Source organism: Eptatretus burgeri, chromosome 12, assembly GCF_056783735.1.
Source record: "Eptatretus burgeri isolate ZD-2024b chromosome 12, Ebu_testis_v1, whole genome shotgun sequence".
Classification (NCBI taxonomy): domain Eukaryota; kingdom Metazoa; phylum Chordata; class Myxini; order Myxiniformes; family Myxinidae; genus Eptatretus; species Eptatretus burgeri.
Genome location: NC_140972.1, coordinates 93,690,660 through 93,700,659, shown reverse-complemented (window position 1 = coordinate 93,700,659; position 10,000 = coordinate 93,690,660). Strand labels below are relative to the sequence as shown.

Below are 10,000 nucleotides of genomic sequence, written 5' to 3'. Positions count from 1 at the left end.
ACCATCTCAGCAACAAGAGGATGAAACTTTATTGGTTAAGACTCGCACAAAACCCGAACAAAATTCCTTTTGTGTTTGGGTGAAAGCATTCATCTGAGAAGGTGAATCTGACGTGCACTGAAGGAGAGCAACTGGGTTCAGGCTAGCAGAGAGGACGGGGAGGGGGTGGTGCAGATCGGGAGGAACACAGCAAATGATAAACTTGGGAAAAGGGTGAGGGCGAACATGCCAAAAACATTCCATAAGCAGTTTGTATCTCTGGGACGGTCACGCAGCACAACTTGTGTGTTTTGGCACAGTGACACGTGGCCCGTTGGCAGGGTTCACCCTCCAAACCCGACAATTTTGCAAAGTAAACAAGGATGAAATGTCTTAAACGTGGAATGCACAGCAAACTTAGACCAACAAGATTGTGCGTGGGGATACAGCCTGGCCACAAGTTTATGCAATATCATTTTGCGAGCAAAAAGACTCCATGCATTAAAAAGTTTCAGATTGTGAACCAGAGCATTTGCAGGCATGACGACAGAATTACAGGCACGTGCGAGACAGATCGAACATCAATCACTTACAACAATCAATGTTTGCAGGCGACCACAAAAACAACAACATAAAGTTTCACCATCTTTATTAAGGATTTTTGGGGGGCGTGCTGAAAGGCTTGCGCGAGTACGGCCGCGGATCCAGGGCCAGGGGTTTGAAGCTTTGCCAAGAAGGGAGGTAGAGCCACACCCGGAGGCTGGAGGACGGCCGTTCCACGAACCACCGGGGAAGCGCGCTGGCAGCGTGCCCGGCTCTTGGCTTAATGGACAGCTGTCCCCACCTCTTGCCCAAATCGCTAGCAGATGGGGAAGTTGTGGGCGCGTGCCCCAAGAAACATATATATATATATATATATATATATATATATATATATATATATATATATATATATATATATATATATACAAAATGGAGCGTGGTTCTCACAGTGCCGATGGGCTGCCGGAGAACTCGTCTAACGACAGACAAACGGAGTTTGAGATGCCTGCTTTAAGTTCCGACTGATAGTGGCGCAGTTAATGCGACATCCTCTTGGGCACCTTTTAGTTGTGCAAAATAAATAAATCTAACAGTGGAAACGGCCATCATACAAACGTACCATCAACCTTATTCAATAATACGTGTGGCACAGGGCTTTTTAGTCGTGATAAAAAAAAAACACACGGTGACCAAAAGATAAAATTGGTGAAAAAATAAACTCGGTGAGTATAAAATGGGATGACCGTTGAAAGAACGTTAAATACAATGAAATAACATCGGCAGAGAAGCAGAGAATGGGTTTGAGAGAGAGGGGGAGAGAGAGTGAGAGAGTGAGAATGAGAGGAAGGCGTAAGCTTGCTGCTCGGGCGTGTACGGTCATGCGTCACAGGTAAAGGGAACCAGCCGGGTCTGGGATAAAGAATGACCGAGGATATGCTATGGCACCTACGTGGATGGCCACAAGACTCCTGGGAAGCAGCTCTCGGTGCTGTCGAATTGAGAAATGCCATGTACGTATCCGCATCTCGTCTACGGAGAACTCGAGTATGAGCCGTCCATCCGTGCACACCTGACATGGAATTGAAAAAGGTTAAAAAAAAAGACATCAAAACAACAAAAAAATTATTGCACGGCGAAGATTTACATTACACCACATGAAGAGGTATCGATATTAAACGGTATTATTTGGGGTGGGAGGCGGAGCAGGGAGCAGAGGGACGAGACCACCAAATGAGGGTTCAGTGGTAAAGTGCTGAGCGTGTGTGTCAACGGCATTATGGGGACTTTGCAGCACCGACGTTGATCTTGATATCAAGGTTCGACAAACTCTGCAGCTAAAATGTTCCAAATATTCATGACAATAGTTAGAAGCAGGATTGCAGTGTGGATAGCACGAGCATGTCTCGTTAAGGAGGTTTATACACCTCAATGAACACAAATCTAAGAGGCACCCAACACCGAATGGAAATGTCACAAACAACCGTTCAAAATAATCAATCAATTAATTAATTAATAACATACATTTAAAATTAAACTCCAAATTAAACAAATAAAAAGTGCATTTATTTTGCACTCGCTCCATTTGCGTATGCACATTGTGTAATGAGGGAAGCCTTAACATGTCATGTGCCGCCCTCTGTAATCACACCACTCACATGAGCCTGGTGTTGGCTCAGTGGTTATGGTGGCGGCTTGGGATCCCAGGGTCCTGAGTTCAAGTCCCGTCGGCCGCTGAATTAATACACCAGGGGGTTGACTCAGCCTGTCATCCTTCCGAGGTCGGCGAAATGAGTACCAGTTCCAGTGTGTGTACTGGTAGAGGGGCACTGCATCAGCGACACAGTCACGCTTCAATAAATGATAGCTACCCCGGCAGCTAAGCTGCCATACGACCACCACCACACCACTCACGAAGCACACTCGGGTCACAAAACCCAAACCAGCTGCGATTATATATTTTCTTGTACCAACTCGGGCTAACAAATCTAAACCTGGTGCAAGCCACTCAGAAGGTTAGAAAACCATGTTACAATCCACCAGAAAGATTAGCCAAGCTCAGTGAATTCGTTTTTTTGAATACAAAGTCGAGACTCGTGGAGGAGGAGGAAATTGGGACCATACTCTGTGCTGCTTAAGCAGTCTCCTTGGCTATTGATCACAGTCCTGGACGGGTCGCCACTCCAACACAGTATACCAACATGCTGGCACTCATTTTGCCGACCTCGGAAGGATGAAAGGCCGAGTTAACCCCACCTGATATTAATTCAACAGCTGAGTGGTATTTTAACTCAGGACCCTAGGATCCAAAGCCCACCACCCTAACCATTAAGCCAACATGGAGGAGCTACTACATATAACGAATCAGGGCACTAACAGAATAAAAGGAACAGCATAAAAAGATGGGGAAGGGAGGGGGGCACGCCAACAACAGGGTTGAGGGACAAAATAGAGGGAGGTTTGGTCAAAGATGGGATTTGGGGAAGAATGAGAGTAAGGGGAGGACACAGGGAATGGCCAAAATGGACACCGAAATAAACTATGTGGAAGGAAAAACTGGAAACTTGGAAAGAGGGTGGGCTGTGGCAAAGCGGTGGAGGGGGGGGGATGGGAGTTAGTGCAGGTAGAAAAGATTATGGTGTTTTGAGTTCAAATAACTGAGGGGACTTGAGACGGGCAGTGAGAACAAGCTGTGGCTGTGTGAGCAAAGAGGACTGCATGCAACCTCCATCCATATCCTCATCTGGCAACTCTCCCACACTCCCTCCCAAGCCTCCCTCACACACCTGCATTCCCCTCTAGCCTTCCCCCCTCTCAGGCCTCAACCCCATTGGACACAACCCACTACATCCCAGACGCAGGCCTGTCGTTTGAGAACGTTGCACACCACCTCCCTGGCGTAAGACCACAGTCGTTTGGAACAAGGAGAGTGACGTACTGTCGTGAAGGCAGGTTTGCCATGATGAGTCACCATGGTGCAGTGTTCGCAGTCGAGTGTCACAGCATTGCTGTGACTGTTAAATGCCTCCTTCGAATGTCGCAACATGTAGGACAGGTCTGTCACTCCACCCTCGAAGATCGTGCGGAAGTATCGTGGGATCAGCGTCCTTCCAATCGCTGGAAATCAACAAAGAGAAAAAAAAAAACAATTAATTTGGACAAGGGTTATAATGAACCAGTGAAACCTAAATGCCATTTAAAATGACAGGGGGGTGGGGTGGGGGAGTACAACCAATTAAAAACAACCAAGATATATCTGCATCTCATTTCCCACATTTCAGGAACCTTCTATTCCTCCACAACCAAATAATTCATTCCATTTGAAAGATCTCTCAAAATGTCTGAACCAAGACGAGTATGGTTCTTTCAAAGGCTCAAACGGAGTTTTCACTCTGCATTGAAGGTTCTGGGATTACATCACTGTTGTACAACTTGTAATAACTCTTTGTTGGACCATCCTCAAGAACGCATTACCCCCCAGCTCGAAGTTCGACAGTTAGACGTCAAGATCTAGATACGCAAAATAGACACTCACCTTCCAAAAAGTTTCCATTAGAGGGCATCTACGGAACGCGAGACGATTGTAAACTTTGGTGATCTTCATATCTGTGAGCCACGTGTGCACAACTAACATCGTGCTTGACGTATAACCAATCAATATCGAGGAGAACGCATGGTGCAAATCAGATTTGAATCCGTTACAAAACATTCTTTTTCAACATGACACAGCCTTTTCTGAAATGGAGGGCAAGACTCATGCAAGAGATAAAAATGAGCAAAAGGGTGTGACTACTTCACGACGATTCCACCCATGGACACGTATCGTGTTCCACCAAGCACACGCGTCACACACAAATTGGGAAGCGCCTGATACTTGGCACAAACTCCAGTGTGTCGGCGGCCAAAATGCACAGACTGTCAGTACACTGACAGCCTCAATGACACAAACACAGGCGGCCAGTATCGAACGCGTGTGAGCGAGATGATCCTCATCTTCATGCACACACACACACACACACACACACACACACACACACACACACACACACACACACACACACACACACACACACACACACACACACACCAGGCCTGTGCACACCGCTGCACAATACGAAGCTGCTGGCATGATTAAACAAGCTATTTTATACCCAGGTGCAAAATGAAGTGCATTTTCCTTGGTATTGACAATGCGCCGGTAAATATGGGCGTTATCGAGGAACAGTGGGCCTGGGAGCACAAGGGTGAGCAGGTGGGAGTGCCATGTGAACAACCTAAAATTTGTGCCGTTTACACCTCACAAAATAGCACATGGTTACATCAAGTGCGTACGAATGGGGAGCGCTCCATTTTACCTGCGCCTCGCAGGTGACCTACGTCGGTGTGAGCATTCAAATGCAGAACAGAACCAGGAGTAGGAAGCCGGTCTGTTATTGCAGCTACCTTCGAACCGAAGCCATTTCTGGCCTTTTAACATCGTCTGAACACAACTCCATCGCATCTCAAACAGGGCTGGAGGAGTGAAAGGAAAACTCAACTCAACATCTCCAATGGGTGCAAATGATTCATCGAATGAAGTGCAAAACAAACTCGCAATTATTTTTAAGAAAACCTTTGGTCATGGAAGAACAAAAACGTTGGAGGATGAGGGGGGGGTTCACCAATACACAGGGCATAATGACCATTACAGATGGACACTCAGCAAAAATACACAGGCATGACCTGGAGGAAAAGTCTGGGAATGGCAAGCAGTTAGTGGGAATGAAACAAGATTAACAATGAAAGTGGGACATGACATGAAGAGATGGTGGTGAGCTGCAACCTTGAAGCAGTGGAGGGCGGAACATGATTGGACAAATACAGAGAGGCAATCCCACAGGTGGAAGAGGTGGGGGAAAGACTGACAAAGGAATGCAGGCGAGATCGAGGTTTGTAAAGGGCTGGCAGGATAACCTAGAAGTATGCACACTCCCCTCTGAGCTGCGGAGCCTGGGTTTGAAACCCGACCCAGAAATAAACCGTCACCCGAGTGTTTCACAGGCTGGGTGACACACATCAGACGGCCATCAAGCCGCCTGTCCCATCTGCCAGTGGGCGTTAAAGACCCTGCAGTGACCTTCGCGAAGAGTAGGTGAGCCATCGCTGGCAGCATGACCATATAACAAATTTCTGCTCGAACCAACAGGGGGCACTGTGTCAGTGGTGCAGCTGCCTACACAACAAACGATGCAACCCGTCACCATGTGCTGCACACAAAAGTAGAAGTGTCTGATCCTTGTACAAAGGAATGGTTGACAACGACAAAGTGAATGGATAATTTCATGAACTTAAACCGCACTGCACAAGGAACACTTCAGATGTGCAGAAAAACCTCAAAAGAAGGATATCATGCAACACGTGCCCTTTCCATCATCACAAGCTAGACAATGAGGGTACGACACACATTCGGCGAATATCAACATCAAACATTGCCTAATTTTTTTCGACCACTCGGCTCCACACTTTTCCAGAAATAAATAAATAAATCTCTCACTCCATATATCCATCAAATACCACCCTGCCCATCAGTTTGCTGTTGGGAATACTAAAGGGGGAAGGAGAAAAATTGGGGGGAAGAGAGAGAGAGGGGGGTGGTAGTGAGGCGGGGTGGGGGAAGGGAAGACAGTGTGAGGTGAGAGGAAGGGAAGGCAGACACGCAGTGGAGCGTTAATTACGATTCATACTGTCTCATCAAAATTATTCTGCAGAGAACAACAGTGAAGATAGAAACAAAATAATGTCTGAAATCCATTTTTTTCCGGTCATACTATAACTACCACCCAGAGACACACACTGCCCGGATGCATCAGGGCAGAAACACTGCTCGGACACATCTGAAGACAAACTCCAGTCCAGACGCGTACGGACAAAAACTCCCATCCGGAGACAAAATCCTGTCCGGACAAGTACAGAGACAAACTCCCATCTGGACATAAATACCGGCCGGACGCGTCGGGAGCCAAGCTTTTCGGAGACGAACACCTGCCGGGAGACAAACACCGCCCAGACAAAAATACCGCCTGGACACATCCAGAACTAAGCTGTCCAGAGACAAACGCCGCCAGACGCGTCCGGAGACAAACGCCGCCTGGACGCATCCTGGAACAAACACCCGTCCGGACAAAAACACCGCCAGGACGCGTCCGGAACCAAGCATGCCGGAGACAAACACCGCTCGGACACACCGGAGACAAACAGCGTCCAGACATAACCACCCTCCAGATATGTCCAGACACATAGACAGATAGAGTGGAGCCGACCTCTTGTGCCGTTTCCACCTCACAAAATAGCACATGGTTACATCAAGTGCATACGATCAGGGAGCGCTCCATTTTACCGTCCTGGAAAAAAAATCCGCCGATATTGAACCCAACAGAGGAGCCGACCTCTACTCTGGATGTTTCAGGTAAGAGACTTTCCTTTTTGGTTGACACGGGACCACTCACTCTACTATCGCAGTTAAGGAACTGCCAGGGGTTGAAAAATCCGGGACTAGCATACAAGTAGTAGGGTTAGGGGGTGGGGTTCAGACATTAGATACGACAACACAGCTACCAGTAAGGTGTGGACCTTTGCAGGAAAAGCATGCATTCCTTCTCACAACCACTACGCCAGTAAACTTGTTAGGGAGAGATTTGTTTTGTAAACTAGGATGCACGATAGCATGCACTGAAAGGGAGGTGTTTGTTGACATCCCCCGGGAGAAAACACACTTGGCAATGATGGTTTTAATGGCACCACACCCGGTTGTCTATTGGTGGAGATTACCGAGGCAGCCGATTAGCGATGTTTTAATATGCTTGGATGCAATATTAGCCGAAAACCAGGATATGAGAGTGTGGCTGGACAATGCACAAGTAACGACACGCACCTACGATGACCCCCCACATTGTACAATCTATTATGATGCGGACGGAAATGATGCCGAATTTGCGGAGGGAATTGCCCCGTGCCTGGAAAGATGTGATGATTTATTGGGTTTCCGTTTAATGATCGGTAGGGAAGGTGTTGCAATGGAGATTAAGCTCACGGAGGAACAAAGACAATTGACAAAGTACCCGCCGGGGGTAACCTCGCATGTGTCAATAACTACGGCAGGAGAGTATCACCCAAAGGATTTGGGTCTTATGGTTTATCGCCTGCAGGAGGCAGCAGTGACCCGCACAACAACAATATTGCATTGGCGAGTGCATAGGTTTGCGGATAACGAAGGGTGGATTTGTGATTTTAGAGAACAGGCGTTACGAGGGATGATGGAGGAGGTAAATTTACCTCCTAAACGTGAGATGTTGATGGAAACCGAAAGTGAAACAAGGGACGTAGAAAGTCTGTTAGAAAGGGTTCCACAAGAATTGTGGACCCGGCATGATAATGATGTGGGTCGTATCATTGGGGCAGCGCCCCTAGTGGTTAAACTCAAACCCGGAATGTGTTGGCCGAATGTGCGCCAATACCCTCTCCGCAGAGAGGCAGAAGCCGGGATGGCACCGGTAATTGAATCATTGAAGGAACAAGGCATAATTGTGGAAACTTCAAGTCCGTGTAACATGCCTATATTGCCAGTAAAGAAGCCACAGAAGAATAAGTGGAGATTTGTCCAAGACTTGCGAGAAGTGAATGAGGTGATTCAGGGTGTTCACCCAGTAGTACCCAGCGCAGAGGGGTTAATCACCTCCATCCTCGCTGATGCCACTCATTTTACAGAAATTGATTTATGTTCCGCATTTTTCTCAGTTCCCATTGGAGAGGAATCGCAGTACCTGTTTGCTTTTACGTATAAGAGCTGTCAATATACGTGGACGGTCCTGTCGCAGGGGTTTGCTGATAGCCCTATATTATTCTCGCGTGCATTACATAAGGCTCTAGATGATGTGGTGCTTGAAGGAAATTCAGTGCTGCTACAATATGTGGATGATTTGTTGATATGTTCCCCAAACAAGGCAGCATGTGAAGCAGATACGCTGCAGCTACTACAGGCATTGGCGGAGAAAGGCCACAAAGTAAGCAGACAAACTGCAATTAGTGCAGGAGAGGGTCAAGTATTTTGGACACCACATTTCGCACGGGAAGAGAGAATTAGACAAGGTTAGGATAACTTAAATTACGGAAGTGCCTCGCCCTCGTACAAAAAAGGAGCTGATGCGATTCCTCGGCATGGCCACCGACTGTAGACAGTGGATTGTTGACTATGCAACCTGACTAAGGAATTGTATGCCATTGTGGGTAAGAACCAGCCCAATGTAATTGCATGGACTGGGGAAATGGAAGGGCGTTTTAACAAGTTGAAAGTGGCACTCTCAATGACCCCAGCTTTGGGCCTTTCAGATTACGAGAAGCCGTTCTTCCTTTATACTCACAAAATTAACAGGTTCGCGCAGGCTGTGCTGACGCAACAGCATGGCGATCACCAACGCCCAATAGCATACTTCAGTCGAAGGTTGGATCCGGTCGAACGTGGTCTGCCTCTGTTTACAGGCAGTGGCTGCGGCAAGTTACGCTGATAAATGCACGGCAGAAATTGTGATGAGTCATCCTCTTACCTCGAGAGTTCCCCACTGTGTAGCGGCTTTGTTGACGCAAAAACAGATGCAGCATATGACCAACACACGTCTAATGCAGTACGAAACAACCCTGCTCCACCAGCCAAATCTGCAAATCGAACACTGTAACGTTCTTAATCCAGCTTCCTTGTTGCCAACTGAAGAAGACGGCGACCCTCATGATTGCAGCGAAGCGATTCAGGAAGTATCCACTGTAGACCCAGATCTAAAAGAACAGCCCTTATAAAATCCAGACCTCACCTTGTTCTTCGACGGTTCAGCCTACCGAGGCCAAAATGGCTCAGGGCATGCAGGCTACGCAGTGTGTACCGAAAGTACAATTATGGAAGCGATCTGTCTGCCCTCTCATTTCTCCGCCCAGCAGGCAGAACTATGCGCTCTTATAAGGGCATGCGAACTGTCAGCTGGTCTGGGGGTCAACATATATACAGACTCCAACTATGTGTTTGGTGTGGTACATGATAAAGGGGCCATTTGGAAAATGCGAGGGTTTCTTACCTCTGCAGGCACACCCATCAAAAATGGTGGTTTAGTATCTGAACTTTTAAAAAGCATTATGGTACCAAAAATGATTGCGGTCAGTAAGTGTCGAGCCCACCAAAAACTAACAACAGATATTGACAAAGGCAACAATAAGGCGGACAAAGCTGCAAAAGCGGCGGCAGGCCTGCCTATCCCCTTGGTTATGCCAGTACAGATAACAAAGGAGCAAGTTAAGCTACAGCAATATAGCTTATCAAATATCATTGCTATACAAGCCACGGCAACAACTAGTGACCATGATAAATGGCAGGAAAAAGGGGGAATAATGGATGAAGATGAATTCTGGACAAACCATGGAAAGGTTGTAGCCCCAGCTGAGATTCTGCTGTGACTTGCAC

General features: G+C 47.3%; 1 protein-coding gene across 11 annotated transcripts in view; it reads right to left on the bottom strand.

Annotated features, from left to right (window-relative positions):
- LOC147016153 (LIM domain-binding protein 2-like) overlaps positions 1-10,000 on the bottom strand; it is a 252,825-nt gene that overhangs the window by 21,497 nt on the left and 221,328 nt on the right. For all 11 annotated transcript variants that reach the window (XM_085848910.1, XM_085848911.1, XM_085848901.1 and 8 more), the window contains 2 exons: positions 3,458-3,636; positions 1,472-1,591 (listed from right to left, as the gene is read on the bottom strand). In XM_085848910.1, coding sequence (XP_085705036.1) covers positions 1,472-1,591; positions 3,458-3,636 — 299 coding nt within the window. The remainder of the gene's footprint in view (positions 1-1,471; positions 1,592-3,457; positions 3,637-10,000) is intronic.